The sequence below is a fragment of the Psittacula echo genome, assembly GCF_963264785.1.
Source record: "Psittacula echo genome assembly, chromosome: 4".
Lineage (NCBI taxonomy): Eukaryota > Metazoa > Chordata > Aves > Psittaciformes > Psittacidae > Psittacula > Psittacula echo.
In genome coordinates this window covers 110,557,065-110,580,648 of record NC_137738.1, presented here as the reverse complement: position 1 = coordinate 110,580,648, position 23,584 = coordinate 110,557,065, and the positions used below count along the sequence as shown (strand labels likewise).

The 23,584-nt window shown below is 42.0% G+C and overlaps 1 protein-coding gene across 1 annotated transcript in view; it reads right to left on the bottom strand.

The window, feature by feature from the left end:
• Positions 1-1,102: 1,102 nt before the first annotated feature.
• Positions 1,103-23,584, bottom strand: part of SHLD1 (shieldin complex subunit 1) — a gene marked incomplete at its 5' end in the record, with an annotated part of 37,096 nt that continues 14,614 nt past the window's right edge. Inside the window, one exon of the mRNA XM_080616010.1 lies at positions 1,103-1,739. Coding sequence (XP_080472136.1) covers positions 1,219-1,739 — 521 coding nt within the window. The 3' untranslated portion in view covers positions 1,103-1,218. The remainder of the gene's footprint in view (positions 1,740-23,584) is intronic.

Below are 23,584 nucleotides of genomic sequence, written 5' to 3'. Positions count from 1 at the left end.
AAGAAAGTTCTGAGTATAAACAGCAGCAGAGCTTAGAAAAACCAAACCTTTGCTGTAACCAACACTAGATGATCCCTACTGCTGGGATGGCTCAAACATCTCACAGAACATTTTCCCTCATCCATCAACACACCAGGGAAGTGATCACAAGGTCTTGTGCAGTGCCAACAAAGATAAGAATGTACTCGACCAACAAGCATTGATTTTCTCTCTCTGAAAACTCTGAGCTCAGGCCCTGTGGTAGCAAAAATCAGCAAGAGCTAATGTGTAGGGAAACAGCTGGAGAAAGCAACATCGTCCCTACAGAACCAAGTAAGTGACCCACAGTCCTGGGCATGCTCATATGTGAGCTCTGCTTTTCCTGCTTTTCCTTACAGCAGGCAACTACCAGGGCAGCTGGCAACAACTCTGCAGCTTCCCTACAGACACCTCTGCACAGGCCTTACTCATGAATCTATTTCAGGTTGCTCTTAAACCACCTCATACAGACACGAAAAAAATCCTCAATCTGTTCAGCTGGAGCACTTGAAGTGTTAGAAACATCACTACGGTGATAAAGCTTTTTTATTTTCTTTTTTTATCCTTCCTGTTAAAAAAAGAACCTTCTCAGAAGCTGTATTTCCTCTCTGATAAAAACACACACTTTTGCTTGTTGAAAAAGCTCACCCGTGTTGCAGTCATGATCTGTGGAATCGTATATCTGTAAGTAAACACACAGAGACATCAGGCACCCTGTGGAGGCACAGGACTTACAGTATCTGTCAGGTACAGAACAAAGTCTTAAGTTTCCTCCCTAGCTCCGAGGAATACTGTTCCAAGCTTGTTCAGTCAGTGTGTTATAGTCAACAGCACTTGGACATCCTTGCCTATGCAACACCTGAATTTGGGCTGGGCCACTGTTCAGCTGGTGTAGAAATGCAGGTCAGCTTAAAAGCTTGGTAGGTATAAATCATCATGTTTGATGTCCCAGCAGCAGCCACTGTATCACCCGTCACCCATTCCACTTAAGTCAACACATCCAAAGAAGTTTCATGGGGACCAGAGACTTTCCTTATGCAGCGCTGCCCTGCAGAGACCAAGATGGCAAGGTCTGCTTCAGCTGAAAGCCTCCATGGACTAAGTGTGCTCAAGATAGTGCTAACAGAACAGTTACTTTCTAAGAATATCACCTTTTTTCACAGTGAAAGCTCCAATGACAGTAACATCCCTATGTCTTGCTCACTTCTCACGTGACACGTCAGAGCTCTGTTCTGTCCGTGTTTGTTTCAAGAGGAATTGCAGGACATCATCGGAGAGTCCAGGTGTTCTCTTTATGTCTTCCAATACAACTTCTCCTTCAGCTGGCTTTGAAAAACAAGCAGTAGTGGGGTGGTTTGGAAAGATCTTACACCCGTCTCTGTTCAAGACCACTTGGGCCATTTGCAGGCAACGCGATGCATATTTTGTTCCATCCCGGTTTGCCAGCTCTGAAATTTTCTGTGACAGACATCGTGATGCAGCCTCGTAGGTGGGATCCGTTCTGTCTGGCCGTTTTTTACAATACATTTTGTAGAAGCTATCAAGAGATTTCCTGATATTGGTATCTTCTGCATTATCATGTTCATACGTGGAGGAGAGTGCAGCACCGATAGGTTTGGTGGGCTCACACAACCCTGCTTCCGGATAACATCTCACATTTGCTTCCTCAGAGCCTCCAGCAGCAAAGCCCGCAGGAACTGCAGAGGACAGATTGCTCTCTCCTGCAAGTACAACATCAATGAAACTGATTAGTCACCAGGTCATCCCCGTGGCAAGATGGGTTTTTTTGTCCCCCCTCACTGCAGTCTGGCAAACAGGCTCTGTGCAGGCACAATCTAAGTACTGCTTTAAAGCTGGCTGGACTGCCAGAGGGGCTTGCTGCACAGACTCATACAAGATTGGCTGTATTTGGGGATATCACAGTTGTCCAGACTTGACCCTCTGCAATGACTGAATCTACTCACTGGTACAGACCTTCCCCTCAGTTCCAACGAGCTGGAAATTGGGATCTGCTGCTGCTGGAGATGACATCTGAAGGGAAGTCTAGTCTGCAGCTGAAGCAGGTCTTCCTCTGTTTCAGTTTTCTCCCTTCATCCCTAGGGTCTAATCCTTCCCTTTTCATAGTCTCAATTTTACTCCTACAGCACAACGGGCTGCCCTGTCCCCTAGCCTTCAGCCAGATCTAGAGCCTCCAAACCAACAGTGTGTTATGGTCACTCCATGGAGTTTGGGAATGGGGACTGCAAAAGGGGACCTTGTGCTTCCCCATGAAGATCCAGAGATTGGAACTAGATGATTTTTAAGGTCCCTCCTATGATTACATTCCAAATGTTCTCTGCACATCCTGCAGCCTTCTACAAAGGGTGAGGACTCATTCTTGCCTAGCTCTTCTCCTTCCTTGCTAACACACATCTCTGGACAACAGTCAGGCCTGTGGTTCTCTTCTGTTCCAATGCAAGCAAAGGGGATGCTTTGTACTTGCACATAATTAATATAGCATCAACAGAGAGACACTTGCTAATGACATGACCAGGATGATGAGGAAGCCACACACAGCTTCTAGTAGGAAGAGCCTCCATAAAGAGACCTTGAATTAGGCTCTGGTACCCAGTGTGTGTGTCTAACTGCAATCTCATCTCCAAGCCTGCTGCGCCACAAGCCTGTGTGCCAAGCACCTGAGTCACCGACAGGAGAATTTTCCAGGGCTCAGGCAGAGGTTGCACAGCCGTCAATGCAAGTTACATAAGTAGGACGCAGGAGCTAGAAAACAGCTTGGTCTTTTCTAATCCTGTGAAACAGGAAGCAGGGTGCAGCCCTTCGCTTTGGTAAGAGACCATATTCAAAGCAAATCTCAGTGCAGCGGCAGAAGGCTGTTCTTTCCCCCCCGCCCCAGTAACACAAAGAATGACCCTCGCCTCCCTGAGTGGTCAGAGACTCATTAAAATGAAATTGTCTCTGCAGCCACACTGCACATTGCCTCTTTCTTCCTCCCCCTACTTTCTATCTTTGATCTTTCTTTTCAATTTCACTTCATCTCCGATTCTGCAATTTAAAATAGAACTCTTCCTCATCTTGCAATGTGTCATTTCCAATGCAGCACAAAGAAAAGCTTAGTGGGCTTCTTTTAACATCAATATATGCCATCAGAGTAGCAAATCAGAGCAAATCAAAGAGAACAGGTCCATTTTGCCTTGGTGCCGATGTTAAGCTAGAACTGAAGGCTCATGCATCTCAGATAATTCAATCAAGTGGCACTTGTGCTCAGACCTCTGTAGCAATTGCAAACCCCTGTGCAGTGCTGTTGTCTTCCTACTTCTTATGCACAGCTCAAAGCCATATTTTGTGAAAGAGCAGCAGCTGCCTCCAGCTATAAATCTCAACCCTATGTGATGTGGTAAGAACAAAATCCTGTTGGTTTCATCCTGTCAGGGGAGATCTTTGCAATCAATGCTGTTCTGCCTTTCTCCCGCCATCCTAGATTGCATATTAGGAAAAATCTCTTCACTGAAAAGGTTATCGAGCACTGGAACGCACTGCCCAGGGAACTGGTTGAGTCACTATCCCTGGAGGTATTTAAAATGGTTGAGTGGTGGGCTTGGCAGTGTTAGATGTCTAGTCAGATGAGATGATCTTAAAGGTCTTTTCCAACTGAAACTATTCTATTCTAGTATGACCTATGAAGCAGCCATCCTTTGTGGAATCACAATCCACTGAGGAAGGTATGTATTTCAGGGGGCTGGAGCTTGATTAGTCAGAAAGTACTCAATTATAGTATTGGTGGAACATTTTTCTTTCAGCTACTGATTAGAATTTATGTATCTCTATTTTTCAACAGTAGGTCTCTTAGTTGATTACTTTTCCAGCAAAGCCTTCTTAAGGCAAGACATGGGAAGTTAGATGCAGGATTTCCAGAACCAATCTACATCCCACAAAGTTGCATCTTTCCTCAACTTCCCTTACCATTTCCCAATACCTTCTCAAACTACGTGCCAACTTCACAAATACACTCAACCCTTTTCCTCCCTAAAAGATACCAGTCAAGGTCCTCCCTTGACACACTCTAAAGAGCTGATGCTGTTGTTGTAAAACACAAGTCCCCTGAATGATCTGTAAACCACAGGGCACAAGCCCAGTAGCTGGATGCCTGCAGGGTCCAGAAAGAGCTTCTCAGCTGGGGCACACATACAGCACTCAAGCACACCATGTAGGCCAGCAAACACACTGCTAAAAGAAAAGGCAGCATTAAACTAATCAATCTCTTTTCCCTCTCCATGCACTTGCACACCTCAAGAAAGTGGGGATTCCTTGGTTCCACACAGCAGCAATACTTCAAAGCCCAGACCTCTCTGGCTAGCTCTCAGCAGCAGAAAAACTGTAGTTTTGTACTCTTTATCCTTGCCCATCCAGGGTGGCTGCCTCATCCCTGGCAGTGTTCAAGGCCAGGTTGGACAGGACTTGGAGCAACCTGCTCTAGAGGAAGGTGTCCCCAGGGGGTTAGAACTGGATGAGCTTTAAGGTCCCTTCCAACCCAAACCATTCTGTGACTCTATGACTTGTGTGACAAGACTGAGTAAAGGGTGGGGGAATGATACCATGGCAAACTTAACAACACAGCTGTCACACACCCTTGTGTTGACTGGGCCTACAGAAGTCAATGCAAAGATGAGCAGGGCTGAAAACTCACACTCCATTTGCCTGCAATGGAGTTTCATCACCAGTGAATCTGCCTCTATTTATTTTTAGCTATTTTCACTCATTTATACTACCAAGTATGCATTAAAAGGAAAACAAAAACCACCAACAGAAAAGCCCAAAAAAACTGAAACAGGCCATTACTCATGTCTTGTTTTTATTCTCACATAATGGATAATTATCAGTAAGAATGTATCTTATTTCATCTGCACCTCCACTCCATGCTAATTAAAGTTCAGCATTTGCAGCTTATTAGTAAAAGACCTGGAGGCTGATAAAAGGATATTCTTTGTGTTTATAAACCTGCTGATGAAAATTTAAAGTCTCCATCTGGTACAGGCACATAACCTGACCGCCTGAAGCACATAACCAAATCCTGCTTTGGACTTGGGCCACTTTCAGTGATGCAACACCTCTGCAATGTGCTTCTACATTAGCAGCTCATGTAGTGGTTTGAGTCTCTGTGCAACTGTGTTCAAGCATATCCAGAGTGCAAAGTAAGCCATCCTTCAAACAGCAGAGCTGTTACACTGCTGGCTTTCTGGGGAAAGAAATCCTCCTCAATTCACAGGCTGAGGAAAAGACTAAGAAAAGCAAGTTTGGTAGGTTTTTTTTAACAGAACTAAATTCATTTGGAGACATACAAATTGCAGTATAGTAACAGTAGCTATTCAAGTTCAACCAGATGTTGGTTAGGTGATCATAGACTCATAGAATGGTTAGGGTTGGAAAGAACCTTAAAGACTGTGTGATGCTAGAGCACATCCCTGTGTTGTAAAATCAGTGACAAGACTTATCCAGAGTGTCTCAGAGTGACAAAGATTATTGAAGTACACAGCTCTGCCGCTGTCCTCAGAAAACATGTGTCTGCTCCCTGCTACAGCCATTCTGCTGGCTGCAGAGGCCCAAAGAAACCATTAGGATCAGTTTGTCTGAACAAATGTCCCTGAACAAAGATTACCAGAGAACTGAGCAACACAACAGCAGAAAGGAAAAAACAAAGTAAGGAGAGAGCTAGAATGAGACAGACACTCTTTCCTTGGGTGAGACTACCCCAAAAGTCATCAATACTTTACTTATTTTCCCTGGGAATTGATGGGGCTGAGCATAACTGAATACAGCTTTTTTTCAGAAGCACAGAACAGAAGCAGGAGATATGTTCTAATGAGTAACAGAAGCTGGGGAGACAAACTACAGCTATGGACTCCCATATCAGAACTTAAAATAAGGCCTTGTCCAAGGCACCACCAAGCTTTTATGCCAAGTTCAAGACCTGCAAGTGACCACAGATTCTGCCTCTTGGCGCACTGCAGTTAATTAGTGCTCCCGAACTTTTCCTCAGAGAGGAAGACAGAAGACCGTCCTCTGTTGGTCATGAAAACCAGCCATTTCTTGACCTGGACACCCCACATGCCCTGGACACTCCCATCTGTACCTCAGCATGCTCTTTGTACCCAACGAGCCTTTTCCCCACTGTGCCTTGTTAAAGTCAACACATTCTAAGTGTCCATGGGCAATGATGAGTCATACAAGAAGGACAAAGTTGTTTTGGTTGATGGTACCCATTAAAAAAGGACCATTCAGAAGTTCTCACAGACTGTAGTGTTTCTCTTTTCCCATCAACCTGCCACGCTGTATCTGGGGTGAAAGCAGTTATCCACAAAAGAAAGCGTCTCTTATTTTGTGGTTGCTGTTAAGCGGTAAGACAAGTGAACACAGACTGGGTTGCTACAGCCCTCTCACCATTTCTAGGAAATCCCTTCTTGCCTCTCCATCACACACATCCACATGGCATATGAAAGCTCAAGCAGAGGCGATACCACTTGGGCTTGAGTAGAGCTCCCAGCTGACAGCAAATCTGTGCCAAATCGCGTGTTTTGGGAGATGCTTCTATACACAGAGAAGAAAAGAACAAGGTCCCATGTTGCAGCAGAACTCCGTAAATGCCCATGAACCTTACAATTAGATGTGCTGTGCACCTGAGACAGCTTTTACTTGCATTAGTGACATTTCCATTGATTATAACAGTTAAAAACCCATGTGTGAACTGCTGATTACATCCCTTTACATGAACTGGAATAGATTTGCACTGTATGATTTCCATTACTAGCATTTCAATTGGAATAGCACCAAATGAAAAGAAGTATAAAAAAAACCCCAAGTATCATTCTGCTAGATGCTGTACAAATAGCTATCACTTTGAATAAATGACAGATCCTAAAGCGTTTGTTGTACAGTATTGAAGAGCTGTGGTAGAGTTTACAATTTGTCTGCACAGATCTCTGCCTTGCACAAAACATCTGTTTTCTTCTTGCATCTTTGTTTGGGAAACCTTCCAGCATTCAAAGCAAAGGCAAAATAGATTTTTCAATGACATTATCATTCAAACAGACAGTTATAAGCAGAGCAAATTTGCTCCTTGTGGGTATTTAAATTGTGAACTGAAAGTGAAAATAAGAATATAATAAGCTTTGCTACTTTGCCGTCTCCCTGATGACACACAAAACAGCTTTCTCCTGCCAGAATATGCAGTAGGCTATAGCTCATAAGACAGTATCTGTGAGACTCTCTTTCACACATGACATAACCAGCTATACTCTTCACCTACCAGCTCACAGGAGAGGCACACATCGCTGTGTCTGATTGCTGAGGAGCTGGCTGGGAGCTACGCAAATGCTGCTCTGTCAGGAGACCTGGAGGAGGTGAGCGTGGGAGAGTTGGCAAAAGGCAGCTAGAAAGTAAAGAAGAGGCTGGAGGAATTTGGGGATTGGAGTAGAAAAGGGAGGCAGCGATGGAGGAATAGCACTAGGTATAGCCCAGTAGTCACTCAGGCTCCCTGCTTTTTTCTTCTACCTGCTGCACATTTGTGGTGTGAAAACTTGGAGGGGGGCTTTAATTTGCACAGGTAAGATGTAAGCAGTTATTCCAGGGAAGTATAAACCCTTCCTTTTCTGTCTAACTCTCTTAGAGATTTCAAATTCAAGAAAAATAAAAAGGCTGGCAAATGGCAAAGTGCTTTTGAAATGCAGTAAGCAGGGGTAGTGCATCCCCCTAGACACTCTTCCAAATGTCACATTTTGTATTAAGCTCTGCCCTGCTCTGGGAACTCACATCTGATGACTGCTGCACCATACTTTTAAGACAGCTGGAAAACTCAGCTAAATGAAATCTCTCAGAGAACGCTCTAGTCAAACACGCTGGATTTAATAAACCACAGAGCAAGTCAGCTATGAACTCCTACAAATTAAAACTCCTTATTTGGTGAAAGCCAAGACATAGGCACCACTGCCATCTCACAAACCTGTTCCTAAGCAACCAAGCCCCATGGTCCAGGGCAACAGCTATGGCCAGAAGCAGCATGAGCATCATAAATACCATTACTTAGAGCTAGGCCCCAAGAGTCTCCTGATGATACATCCTCAGCCAGGTCCCAGAGCATAAGGCACTGGATGTAAGTGGGGTGCTTGAGATTTTATTTTTACAAGCAAGTTCCTCCCTTGGAGCTCATCGCCATTGTAAAAATAAAAATAGCCAAGGTAAAAACTCCTCAAATATGTATATTTAGAGTGGTTTCATTTCCATGACTATGTAACCAGTAAAAACCCCTGAAGTATCCTATTTGTCTCAAACTGTGATTTTAAAAAACCTTCTTAAGATCCAACTTAAAGATTCTACTGCAAGAGTAACATTTCTCTGGAACATAAATAATAAAAACATTAACTGTCAGTTAAAGTTATTATCCAGCAGATAATGCCTTGAGGGCATCAAGGGGCTTTATTAAACTGCAACTATCAGCTGCTTTCCTATTATACAAAAAGCCTTGGAAACTGACAGCCAGAAACACCTTGTTTATATAACACTAAAGACACCAATTTCCAAAAAGAAACTCTGACAAGGCTTCTTAAGCTAATTGCTCAGCTTCTAATTAGGCATTAGGAGAGCATGGGGAAGCAACCGCAAGAACAGCACCACACATGTTCATGTGCAGAGACAGCAGTGCTGTGCTAGATCAGCCTCTCCTTAGCCACAGCAAAACTCATCTCAATGGGCTTCCAAGCCTTGAGAGCCAGGATCCAAAATGACCATGCCTGAACCAAGCCTCTGCCTTCTCTGTGGTTAAACTGAGGACCATCATCTCCAGTCAGGTCCACTTATTCACCAGGACCACAGCATCACTCTGCCCACAGGGAGAATGCACACCATTTGAGTCAAGTTTGACCCCTTTCCTCCTGCGGGCAGGCAGAAGCCTTTTATTAAAAAGATAGATTTTTCCTTCTTTTAATCAATAACTTGCACTGTTGCTTTTTCATACACAGAAGGCTCTAATTTAGCCACAGATCGTATTTACCTCTAAGCCCACCCTGTTTCAGAATAAAAGCAAAAGTCTAGTGCTTAAAACTGGTGGGGAACAATTCTGCCTGCCTGATTTTCACTGCTTAAGATTTGTAAAGAATTTTCTGAAGGAAAACTGGGATTTGTGTTTTATGGTGCCTGAAGGAGCTTTCTCACTTTAAAGCGCATTACACGGCTAAAGCAGATGGTAATTGTTTCCCTTCATATTTATTTCCTGCCTAAAAAATATGAATTTGAGTCTTGTCTATTCTCTTTTTTCCAGCTGACTCTGTATTATGTCTTCACAAACTGTTAGCTTTCTGACATAAGAAGCTGAGAGGGAAGGGATTTTTATTCAGCCCTGTGTTAGGTTACTAGCGAGTTAACTCTGGAATTCAGAAAAGGATCTGCTATGCCCACCTCTTCAGCTAAGAGCTGAGAAAGTCCCTTGGGAACCTGAGTCATCCAAGGAGACCTCTTGAAGAGACAAACAGCGACTGATGAAAGACAACATTCTTCAGAGTTCCAAGGTAAAAGACCAAGCAGGGAAAAATCCTTCAAGTTTCTGGCAAGACATACAAAGGAAAGATACTGTACATTCTGCAGATGTTATGCAGAACTGAGGAAGCTATGAGCTGAAATGAAAAGATGATTTAAACATCTATCTGGATGACAATTAGTGATCATAGACAAGTCTAGGAAAAAAAAAATCTGGAAGACTTAATAAATCCTATTCTTTGGGGCTTTAACAAATCATCTGCTAGAAGCAAGAACATGGCCCAACAGGCAGCACATTGCATATTGTAGACACCCGTTTTAGAGGATGGGGAAGAAATAAAGGGAAGGAAATTGCCTCTTAGTCTGAAATATTCAGTAATGGCCACTGCCAATGACAGGAAGCAACTCTAGATTACAAGTACTACTGAGTAAGACAATACCACTGTATATGCAAGTATTAAAAAACGAACCCCAAAGCAATATCCTTTCGTAATTTATTAAATACTTTGGTCTTTCATTCACAGTCACACATTTTCGGCACTCAAGAGGACTGACAACCCTCAGCTGATGTCTTTGACAAGAACAGGAATAAGCAGACAGCTCCCACTGCAAATCAATAGCTCAAGTTTCAACATCAGTTTACAAAAATTCTACCTTCTGCATCTCCTTGCAGAGTGACATGTGTAACAGTTTGCCTGGCAAAACAAGATGATACTATTCATACAGCTAAAACAGAAGAGAAAGAGCCTGTCATGACAGTATTTCTTTAACGAGAAGACCAAAATATTATATAAAATTTGGCAAAGTATGTGCTTTACTTAAAGACTGTGTGAAATTGGAAAAGGTTGGGGAGGGGATGTTCAAAGTACACTGCCTTCCCTTGCCATTACAGCACTTGAAAGTCCAACTCATTACAATGTTAGCACCCACAAACGTATCTAAGGATAGAAGTGACATAAGGAGCATAGGCAGAAAGGCAGTTTCTAGACCAAGAAAATACTTCAAAGCAAGGTATTTTCAAAGCATCCTTTGTTGTGCATCACTTGTTTGGGTATTTTTTTGAAGGGAGGGGAAGTATTACACCTTTCTGTTTTCTAATATTATAATACTTTATTTCAGTTATTAAACCATTCTTATGTCAACCCATGGGCTTTTACACTTTTCTTATTCTCCTTCGCATCCCACTGTAGGAGTGGAGGGGAGTGAGCAAGTGGCTGTGTGGTACTTAGTTGCTGGCTGGGCTTAAACCATGACAGTGTATTTGTTTAACTTTCTACCAACTTATTATTTATGTTCCAATCCCAAATCAGTGGATTAATTTTCAGAAGTGCTGAATACACAGATGCTGTCACCAAATTTAAAAGAAGCCATACAGATTTCAGCTCTTTTGAAGACAATACCATCTAAGCTTTAACTTGACTAATTCTTCAGCAGCAAATCACTACAAGTTGTTCAACAGAAAAAATGAAACCAAAAGAAGTACCTTTTGGCACACTTGCAGAGGTGGTTTCCTGAATTTACGTACAATAAGATGATTTTAAAACCATGCTTCTTGTCTGTGTCGTGCTCCTGAACATATGCTGCATGCCAGACAAGCACAGAAAGGCTGGCACTTGAAGCAGGAGTAGGAAAAAAAAAACCCAAACCCAAAGAAAAAATCCGAAAAAACCACAGCCAAACAGCAGGTACAAGGGTAAAGAAATCTGCTGATATTCTGGGGAAGATCTGGAGGCAGAGTGAGGCATCTTCCCAGTCTCTCTGCAGGCCTGATGTGGCTACACACATTGAACAGCCTGTGCAGAGACATAGGCAGCCCAGGGTGCCGTGGCATAGAAAGAGCAGACCTATCTCTTTGTCATCTCCCCAGCCCCACTGTGTGAGATGTAGAATCACACAGCTTGGGGCTGCTGCTTTCCGCACTGCCAAAGGAAGCTTGTGCACCAAATATTGATAAAAACGAAAAAAACAGACTCAAAAATAAGAATGGAAGCAAGATACCAATCTCAATGTATCAGCTTTCCACAGGCTAATAAATGAAACATCCTCATACGGAAGAAATCAGAGTCGGATATATCAAGGAAATTTTCAAGATATAGAAAATGCAATTTCAACAGAATACAATGAAAAGCAAGCAAGATATAAAAGTTTAATAACTTGGAGGTATTTGTTCATCACTGATCTATGGCATTTTGGCTTGCCACTTTAAAAACACTGAACAAACGTTTGAGCCATCTAGTTTTGCTACAGTATTACTTGAAATAAAGTAATGAGTATAAAGATTATTAGACTAGAGCAATAGGCACATTTATAGGCCATTCACAAATGCTGGAGGCTTGAGAAGCACAAGGGGTTTTTCTTAATTATCTACATGCTAGTTTGGGAATCACTGAAAATCTCTTCCATCAGAACCAGCTTGACAGAAAATTAGGTATTGAACAGAACTGTTTTGCCATTTAATCAGTCAACTTTCTGCAGGAATTGCTGTGCTGCTAATAAATCAAGCACCTGAAAACTTAAATAGGAAATGGTTATCACATCAGAATTGCATTGGGAGTGAATCCTCAGGGCCTTAATGGGCTGCACTCACTTACCAAACTTTCCTAAGGTGATGTGGGACTATATATGCATCTGAAGGGACTAAAAAAAACCTGAAGGGCAGAACAGAAGGAAGAAAGCAGAAAGTCCTTACTAAGGAGTATGACTTTTAAAGCTAAAAAGGAGAAAAATCACCAAGCAAGCAACTAGAGCAATCTCCATTCATCTCCTCACTTTGTCCTCTCAGCCAGTCACAAGAGAAGCTTGGCAATACAGGCATTTCCCTGCTATAATTCAGGTTTGCCCTCAAAGGCCAAACACTAAAAAGTTTCAGTCGCTCCAGATTTGTTCGCAATCCTTTAGCTGGGTGAACAGCCTATTAGGCCTGCTTTTGAAGAAAATTTTTTAGCCACGAGCAGATCTGGTTGCACTCAAACCTTTCAGTTCTGCCCCAAACAAAGCATTTCACCTGAATTACTAGTGGACACAACTCTGGGTAAACTATGAAAGTCAGTGAGAGCCTAAATGCTGTTTAAAAAGGTAACCCCATCCCATATGATTACCCCACAGCAATTCTACACCAGGGAACCAGGACAGCTCTGCTGAGAGGCTGCACAGACTTTATCAGGCAAGAGCCTGGTGCTGTGTGCGAACCACTTGCTTGAACAGTTTTTCAGTAACACCTTCAACTACTGACGAGCTGTGGTTAGTGACAGTTACTGCAACCACGTAATGTTTATTCACCACGCTTTTATGACACAGATTATTTTCAAGCCACACGTAAGAAATAACAAGGTCTTGCATCACCACACATAGCTTGAAAACATCTTATGGTGTTCACTAATACTTATAATCAGAAAAATCGGTTAATTCCTGCAAAACAAGGAAAACAAAAGGACAGGTAAGTCAGAACAAGTTAGGGCAGTTCAAATGTTCAAAATATAATTCAAATACCTCCTTAATCCAAAAATAGTCACACAAGTAGCAAGGAAGGGAAAAAGATAAAACTCCTTTTAAAAATGTAGGAGAGAGAGGATTTATTGCAGGGATCTGTGAACAGCGTGATGTTTTTCATAATCCATCCGATATTTGCATGTGTAAATATTTGTACCATTTACAAATAGTAAAGAAAAACACCCCAACTATTTTTCAAGGTGATGTGAGAGCATTTTTATGACTTCCCACAGAGTAGGAAGGTGAATTATGATCATATTTGTTTAGAATTTGTTTTCTGAATACAGGCTGGAGAGACTTTAGAAACAGACACCCAGATACTGGGAAACATCAGTCAGCTCAGAGTTTTTAGCTTATTGATCAGACTCTCAGTTTGCCTGGCTCTTTTGTCAAGTGTGAAGTAACCAATGCTACTGGGACATTCAGCAATTCCCTTGTGTCATCTGATTGAGAACATGGGTCTCCACACGCAATTCCCATTGCTCTTTTGTCATCTGAATGAGAACATGAGTCTCCAGCTGCTCCTCTCTCCAAAACAGTATCAGAAGGGAAAAAAGGATGAGAAATAAGATGATGAAAATAAACATGAGTAAAGCTGAACTAATAGGTAATCAACAGATAAAAGACAGTGCTTTTGAGTCCAGACAACCAGAGGACGCAGCACAGGTGCCAAACGCATGAAAATTATATTCCTAGAAACAACATACATACTAAAATCAACCAGCTCTCTGGGCATGCAACAAGCTTTCTGCACCAGGAATCCCCTAGCAAATGAGTTTAGAGGTATCCTTGGACTAACGATGGGGATTCTTTAAGAAACAAAATACTTTCAATATTATTAGCCTTGCTCCAAGTTGGTTTTATTTCACTCAGATGTCAACCAGAGACGATATCTAAGCACCTTGCTTTTCGAAGTACATTTTAAAGGACTTGTGAATATTATTCTACTTGTTGAGAAAGGATTTCTGGCCCATGAGAAAATATAATCTGAAAATGCAACATGTTTTTGAATGAGTCTCTACTGAAATGAAGGGCAGAGGTATATATAAATTAAACCTCTTTGGGGTGGTATTCAGGTTTAGTACTCTGGGAGCCAGTGAACTAGACAAGGTAAAAAAGCCATTACAAAGTGGAATGTCTCACTGAAACATGGGACAAAATTGTTACAGAAGCCTCCAAACTCAGTTTAATTAACAAAATAGTTCCAAATCCATGGAGTTCATAATTCATTCTCAAGGCGAAGCTCATTCATTCCAGCAATGGAAGCACCTGCTAACTTCAGCTATCAAATCTCATTTTCACACAGGTGTTCAAACAATGGAAGTTTGGACATATTCTGGACTAACATTTCCTCTTCTTTTAAAAATGTCAATGAATTAATGTCAGATCACGACTGATTAGCACTCCTGGCAAACATTAATTCAAACATAATTAATAACTTCTTAAGAGGAAAAGGCAAATATTTAATATAATGAATGTCTTAACAGATGACATTTTTATCCAGTCATAATACCGGGTATGTATAATGTTTGTATGATATAAAACAGATCTTTAACAGTGATGGTAGATTCCATTTTTCAAACAAAATAGTAAGTTTGCCACTATTCCATTTCCTCTCTCTAGGCTGGAGATACTCTTGACAGCTGTGTTCTAGTACAAGCTAAAGTCTCCTGGTTCTTACTTGAGATTGGTTGGTGGGGTGGGATTTGTCGGTCCAGATAATTTATCCGATCATACATATGGGAATTTTCTTTTAACTTTTTTAACCCCAAAATTTATGATCAGTTTAAGAATTTGTTTCTAAAGGGCTTAAAGAAAACAATTCAAACAGACTGGATGATGTGACCGTAGTAAATCCATCTGTTTTATTTATAAATAGAACAGGGAATTCTGAAACAAAGACTTCAGTGAACATTTTCAGCTCAGATTTGGGATTGGTCTTCAAGGGCTACTTAATAGGGTTGGTTTAGATCAAATGTGGACACCATGAGGATGTAATTAATTACTTTGCACTCCACTACCTTGCCAACCTGCTTCCTTAATCTCTTTCATTTGCTCATAAGCCATCCAGAAAGCCTCAGTACCCTCATAAGGGAGGACACTTCTGCACAGTGCATAAGCACTTGTGCCTCTTAAAGAAGGTGTAGCTACAGATCTAAAAGCATACCAGAAAATGCTCATATCCAAGAATAACTTGGAGTTGAACATTATTAACTTACAAATAAGGTGGCTAGGTGCATTTTCCATTAATTAAATTAAGTCAGGAACAGTTGTCAGAAAATAAAATTGACATGGTGGGGAAACTCAGCTCTGAAGTTTCAAAACCTCTAAGATCATAGCACTGGAGTCCTTCATTTCCTCCACTCTACAAACAAATCCACTTTCACATTTTTCTACTTCCTCTTGGTCACATTTACTGCTGAAGGTTAATCATGAATCTTAACACAAGAGGAGATATCTCCTACGCTTCCTTTAGCTGTAAAAATGTTTAATGCATTAAGGGCACAAAAAAGGCTGGCGCCCTTCAGTGAGCAATTGAATCAGGATAAAATAAAGGTCACAGAGAATTAAAACAAATATCTGTTTGCACAGAGTCTCAGTTGTGCCCCCCCTCCCCCCCAGCAACTGTCACTCATTCTTTATAATAAAAAAGTAAGAGGCCAGTCTGCTACAGCACAGACTTGAAAGAATTCAGAGATGAATGTATTCAAACAGAGGAAAAGACAAAAGGTGCATTTTAGTTACAGCAGCACTTGTGGTCCAGTGCCAACATATAAGCTCAAGCAGAGCACAATAGGCAAACAAAGGCATACAAGGTTAATCATAAGGTGTGATCTTGCTCTTTTGAAATACAAGTGCATCGTCACTGCCACAAAATCATACTTTAAAATATCTTGGGGTGTTTCTTCTTTTTTTCCCTTTAACCTCCAGCATAATAATGAAGGCTCATTCACCCTCCTGCCACGTCATGAAGAAAAGGAGACACAGGAAAGGTTATTTAAATCTGCAAACCACTGACACTACAAGGAGGTCAGAGTCCATCTGAAGACAGCAAAAAAGTGGTCTGTCCTGGAGGAGCAGGGATTGTGCAAAGCTGAAAGAGACACAAGATGTTTGCTACCCTGCAGAGAGGCACCTTTGCTACCTTGGCAGAAATGACGGCATCAGCCCCATGCTGCCTCCTTTCAAAGTCTCACCTTTTGTGGCAGTGTTCACGCTCTGGTCTACTGCAGGGTGAGTATTCTCATGGTTAAAACAGCACGTGCATGTGAGGTGTGATGCTCACCTGGTCCAGGCTCCAGGGAGCCTCTGGAGCAGAAAATGGGTTCACCACAACACCATTGTGTGCTCCCAGGCAGCTGTGACCCCAAGGAGGAAGCAGGCTCTGCTGCACTGGACCATGAAGGAAGCGGTGCTCTCTCCAGGTCTGCCCCTGTCCACTCTGCACAAGTCATTTCAGTGTGGAGGGGTGGGATTTATCCCCCCCAGGCAAACCACAAAGTGATGCCGAGCCATACTGATGGACCTGGCAAATCACATTGAGGAAATCTCTATGGGAAATCTCACAGTGGAAGTCACCTGGGAATTTCAGATGTGTTTCTAGGAATTAGGTGCCATCATCAGTAGCTGCTTTCTAACATCCACTGTCTCAGTGGGGTCTTTTCTTCCTCCATGAACTTACAGACTTCACAAGTGTCTCACCAAGTTTGAGAGATCAGGCTCCCAAAAGAGATATCCATAGACTACAATCAAGATAGTCAGTGTTTATTTTCTCAACTACATTATAAAATCTTCCCTCATGTTGCAGAAAATGAACTAAAAGAAAATTTGAAATAGATGCAAATAATGGCCATTCTTGTGCTTGTACAAAAAGCCCTAAGCTTTTAAAATGCAATTTACGCGAAAGGAGACAAAAGGATTTAGTACTCTTTAGCAAAAAACAGCCCAAGGGAAAAAAGGTGATTGAAAAGAAATTACATCCTGGCTACAGGTAAATTATATTACAGATAGCTAGTTGTCCAACAGGAACACTTTGGACTGTGATACGCATCAAAATAAATCTAATTACCCTTAAAAATCAGAGAATCAGTAAATTTACCTAAAAAATGGGAGATGAGCTTTTAATCGTTTTCACTGTAGACACAAACAGAATGCACTCATTAACTTAATGGGCTCAAGAGAGGTAATTATTTTGCAGCAGATGCATCTGTAAGAGCAATTCTGTGACAGCTCCAGATTTAATCTGCCTTTGTTTTATGAAGACCATCTCCACAAGTTGTTTTTCCCTTAGATTTTAGGTTTTGAGATGAACTCTGCTGAGAGAGAATGCAAAACTCAATTACAGCCTAGTATCAGGACTGCCTGATGCTAGCGACACATGCTACAGACTGAGTCTAATGAAAACTCTCCAGCTGAAAACAGAGTTTAATTTCCGTTAAAAAAAACCACAACCCACACTCCCCAGTTTTGTAAAAATATTAAAAGGATGATGGAAAGCAGATGAACAGATTACTGAGCACAGATGAAAGGGAGAATATTTTAAGGGTTTTCTGCTTGGAAACAAGCTAAGATATATTTCAATGAAATAATGTCTTATGGCTAATGTGCTGTTTCATTCTGCAATATTACCCGAGGAGCGGAGCATAAAGGTAACAATATCCTGTTTTACTCTAAATCCACAGACTTGAAAAAGTGTTTAGCAGGAGATGCCAACATCTTCGTATCAACTTTCCAGTGCTATTTCACTGCAGACTGTAGCACTGATGCTCTCTGCATGCTCAGAGATAGCAGAGGGGGTGAAAAGGGCAACATCATCACACAGTAAGTGGATCAGTGCAGACATTCATGGCACTACTCCAGCCCATCCTAATCTGGGTCTTGAGACTTTTCTCAGCTGTCACTAGATTCCATAGTGCTCCCACACAGGCCACCTTTCCAGTGGGACTGGTCTGGGGCTTTTTCTGGTAAGAACAAAGCAGATTGTGCTGAAGAGCTGGCAGTCACAGAGATGGAAAAGCACAGATGCCAGCATAAAGTAAGGACACAGGTTAAGTCATCAGACAGGGCTTCAAACTCAAGCCTCCAAAACACTGCTCCAGGCTCCCTTCACTGATCTCCAGCCTTGTAAGCTATGTAACCAAAGTGGCCTGCTGTAACCTAACACAGCAGCTTGCTGTTACACTCACGCCTTGTGTGGCAGAGCCTTTACTCCCCCCAAGATTTGCTACCTCTGACATGGACTGTGCTAAGATTTTTTATTTCTCAGTGTTCTCTGGGCTGCACTTCAGATGGAGCAACACCGTGCCCCAGCTCACCAGCATCTGTTTTACAATGGACTATTAGACCAGCTCAAGGTTATGTGGCTGGCTTTGACATTGGGCAGACTCATAAGCAACTCAAAGCTCCTGAAGTGCAGGAGCTGCAGCACTCCAGCTGCCAACCAAGGCTTGGACGGGCCATAGGGTCAGCAAAGAGTTGACTATGAAGAAAAAAAGCCTCAGTGAGCACAACGACAACTGAAATCTCCAGAAAAGCAGAGGAATCCTCCTTTGGACAGCTTTCCCACAAATAATTCTGGCCAAAACCCATTTGCTCTCACTGTTATTTTAAAGGTAAGTCCAAGGTTCAAGGCAAGACAGGGTACCTCAGATTCAGCAGTTCTGATGAACTAAAGCACTAGCTGTGTGTGACCATCCTTCCCAGATGGCTGCTTCTGAGATGCCCAGTCATCTCCCAGGCAAGGCTTGAACTCTTCTCCAAGTACTTATAACCACCAAATACTTAACACTCTTCCACCGGCACTCATCTGCTGTGTGTTTAGTGCCTGGAGTTCCACACAGACAGGAAAAGTGCAGTAGGTTTTATTTATTTAAATTAATTCACTGAATGAGCTATATCATCCATGTCAAGTCTAGTCTAATGGGCACTGATTAGTATGATTTCAGGAGGTGTCCACAGAGACACTGTACAAAATGAAGCGATCGGTACTCACGCTTGTCTTTGGAAGCACACGCTCTGCAGGGTGTCACATACTGTATGTGCCAGGCTTAAAAGTGCTCTTTGGATCAACGTACAGCTAAGGCAAAACAGATGGCTTATTTAATCTCTTTTGTCTGAATTTTTTGCCTTTAAGCAGGACTCAACGTGCACCAAAGTACATTTGGGACAGTGGTATTTTTCAAAGACAGCACTGAGCTTTAGGGAATATTCACATGAACGTTTATGAAATCAGAAATGTTCTCACAAATAGTCCCAGAGGAAAAACAAGGATGGTTTTGGGCAAAGTGTTATAGAAAAGGACAAAGCAAGAGTTAAATCAGCATAGTCACGTAGATGGTGTGCTAACAGATGCAGAACGGAGAACATTAATCTCTTCTTCAGGTTATTAACAGCAGCAAGAAAAGGCAGGGACAACTACATTAAAATTTTAGTGAATTATCTCCAACCAGACATAGTTCTAGATAACATTTAAGTTTTCTAAGCAGTTTAGCTCTTGCCTAATTAGTTATGTTCTGTGATAAGATACAGTAATGGTAACAACTGATCTGGCAAGATCAAGCAGCACCCAGGCCGATGGTAACAGTCCAACCATGAAAAGAGGAAACAGAGGACAAAGGTTGCTACTTGGTACACCATCTGCTTCCCATTTTGTTTCCTCTCACTGTCACAGCCTTGCTATCAAAGCAACCTGCCACAGGCAAGACACCCTTCCAGGTGCATTATTCCATAATAACTGTACTCCAAGTAAAGTGCTCTAGGCAGATGAGAACTAGAATATTGAGTTGACAGTCAATACATTCATATTCCCAATAATATGCACTTTATAGTCCCCACAGTGTTTATGCTCTCCTTGAGCAGGCAGGAAAGGCGCAGAGACAAAAGCCTGGCAGATACTGTATGTGGCAGTAAGCTGTGCAAGCACAGCAGTGGGGTGCCTGTAAGTGCTCACTCAAAGCTTGAGTCTGCCTGGTCCCTACATCCCTTAAGAAGATGGGCTTTGCTTTTGCTTCATTGCTTGCTCTCTTCTTTCATCACAGGTGGAACTGCAGTATCTAAGCCAAAGTACAGGGACATTCAGATATGCAACCAAACTCTCCACCTAAGTTTCAAGCAGCAGGCCATCTCTGTTGCTGATTCACTGGTCGCTAAAGCAAGAACAACTAGGGATACTATGGTGTCCAGAAGAGAAGTAAAATCCACAGAACACATTGGCTCATCAGAGAGGAGCAGAAACAATTGTTTTCAAATTGGCAGTAAATGGTGTTTTGCAGATGGAAAACCCCAGGCACATTACCAGATGTATCAGCTTCCAAAACAGCAGTAAAGCCTGATTACTTTCCTATGCAATAATCAAGGGAAGGAACCAGATTCCAGCAACAAGCCAATAACATGCTGGCTGAGAAAAGCTATGGAGGTCTGCTTGAGAGGTGACGAGAAAGTGGGGGCCAGCTATTGCCTGGCGCAGCTTCGAAACTTGGAAGATTAAGAATAAACCCCTCTACTGAGGCTAATGAACCAAACTAAGCTTCCCACCTTCTCTCAAATTTGGCCACCCCGCTGTTTCGGGATCACTCTGGTCTTACTAACATCTACACCAAGATGCCACAGGAATCGAGATGAGCAGGATCCTGAGGCAAAGAGGCCAAATTAGTCCCTAGCTGCAGCAGTACAGCTCTGTAATAACGCATTCCTTTCCATGGCTTAGCTGCAAAGAAAATTTGTCAAAGTTTGGTCACTACACATTCATTTAGTACCAGTTTGGAAAGGCAAATTCTGATTTTAGTGCACACCTGAGAAAAGGTGTGACTCCTGCCAGATCCTTTCAGAAGGATTTCCTGTTGAAATCATCTTCCTCTTAAGAAACGGTTAGACTAGTTTGCTGTTTGTTTTCTTAACAAGAGGATTGAGAGTGGGGAAATCACTGCTGTGATCCCAGAAAACACAGACTGCAACATTTCAACACACACGCAGTTAAGACATTGGCATCTAGAAACAGCACATGCTTGCATTCTGAATATCAGATCCAACTTTCAACATCATTTTTGCTTTCATGCTCTGCTAAAGAATAATTCCTCTTCTTTCTCTTAAGAGAAAAAAAAATTCACAGCTAGATCCTCATCAGGAATATGTCAGTGTCTTTATTAACTATCAGTAGGTTGTTGAAAGCTAATAGCAATACGTGATTCCTTCACAAAGCAAAAATATTTCCCGTTATACTCCAAGATTCTTGGGCTGAAGAACACTAGTATTTCCTCACATTCAACCTAACATGGGAATGAAATCCACTGGCGCAAACTCAGTGACTCAGCCACTGGAGCTAACTTCACTTCTGGAATGCTGCCACAGGCTCTGCAGATGATTCACACACACACACATGCTATTAGACAAGTGCCTCATATAAAATAGTAATTATCAGCAATAACAAACATCCTAACACAAAGCACTGATGCACCATGAAATGCATTTTCCTAAGTTATTTTATTTTGCATCTTCTGTTGCCTTTATTCTATTTTAATTAAACCTGCATCGGGAGAAAAATTAACCTAGGAATAACCTCATTAGGCATCCAGAGAAGCAGCAATGTAGAGCAATGTTAAATTCATCTGGGACTGCAGATGGTAGCTCTATAAATCAGGTTTTGCTTCAATTTAGCACTTCAACAGAAAGTTCAGCCCTTTAAAAAATTGCTACTGAATTATAAGGTATCATGAAACAGATCCCACTTGTGCTGCACCCTGACCAGGAGCACAGATGATATATTTCTCTGCAATCTTTATAGATTGTAACTGCTTAAATCATTAAATTCAGAATAAATTTGTAATATGAACAGTACAGAAGGACTTTGGGCTAGGCACCAGGTTGGCATATTAAGGATGAGTATTCCTTAGGCCTGTACAAGTTACCATATTTTGATGTTGTCCTGGGTTCAGCAGTAGCAGTCAGTTTTTCTCCTTCTTAGTAGCTGTTGCAGCACTGTGTTTTTGACTTTCAGCCTGGGAACAAAGCTGATAACACCGATGTTTAGACTGACCAAGGACTTTGTGAGTCTCATGCTCTGCCAGGGAGGAGGAGAAGCTGGGAGGAAGCAGGGACAGGACACCTGACCCAAACTAGCCAAAGAGGTATTCCATACCACAGCACGTCATGCCCAGGATGTAGAACTGAGAGTTCCCGGAAGGGCTGGAGCACTGCAGGGTGGGGGCGAGGTACCGGTTGGTGAGCAGTTGTATTCTCTTCCTTGTTATTTCCTTTATCATTATTATTATTAGTGGTAGCAGTAGTGATTTATATTATACCTTAGTTATTAAACTGTTCTTATCTCAACCCGTGGGAGCTGCATTCTTTTGATTCTCCTCCCCGTCCCTCCAGAAGCGGAGGGAAGAAAGGTGGGGGGGGAAGTGGACTGCGTGATTCTGATTTACGGCCTGGGCTTAAACCACGACAGATGTATGCTGTGGGTTATCCATTAATGAAGTAAAATACTGCTGTAAAATTTACACATGCACAAATACAACTCAAGCTGTGGATCAAAGGAAAGTTTGTCCCTTCCGCTAACTCTGCACTGCCTGCCTCTCTACTCCAACACCCCCCTCCTGCTTCTGCTTTTGGGAATGTTATCCAAGGATTTATTTTCAAGTAACAGTACTTAAGAGGTACAGACTACTGAAGGCAAGAGTTGAAGGCAATGCATTAAAGCATTGGTATCAGCTTTGCCATCTGCAGAATGGGGATCTCTCTTACTCTTTTCTAAATAGGAAAAGAAAGGTGTCAAGCAGGATCAGATCACAAGCATATCTAGTCTACTATGTCCCCTCCACTTGTGGCCTGTTATAGGTGACAATAGGGCAATGTGGTAATGGAGATATGTAGATGTGATCTGACACTTGAAATTAGGCAGTGATTAGTACAAGCCTTGAAACAGCACCCTATGTATCCAGTGTCTCAGCAACATTTGTGTCAGCAAGAACTATTGACTTAGCTTGTTCTTATTATACAAATCAGTGTATAATCCCTTTTCTTAATACTGCTAAGTTTTTAGCCTCAATAACATTCTGTAGCACTGGGTTTTATAATCTAATTACTTGCTGTGTAAAAAGCGCTTGATGTTGATGCTACTATTCCTTTCCTTTTCCTTGTTTTCCTTTTCCAACACATGCAGCAGAACCAAGATTTAGATTCCCCCCTACAATTATTTTCTGGATTTAACCTTGAAAAAAATAAAATACAAGTTTTGCATAATTCTTTGAGATAGAAGTACACATACAAAATGGACCACTATAGAACTACCAAAGCCCCCATTCATATACCTTAGCGTGGAGGCTCGCTGTAAACACAGAAGCACTGCTCAGCCTGACAGCATTCCATCTGTCTGTGGAGATTTTACAGGAACATAAATGTGCATGTGCAAGCCAGCCAAGGGGCTCAGTTACTACGAAATCTACGACATATAATACCAAGAAGGAACGGAGTGGGTTGGGGAGGTGTGAAACTCATGAAATGATGGAAGAAATCAGACGCAGGAGGGCTCCAAGATAAAACCTCATGCACTATAACC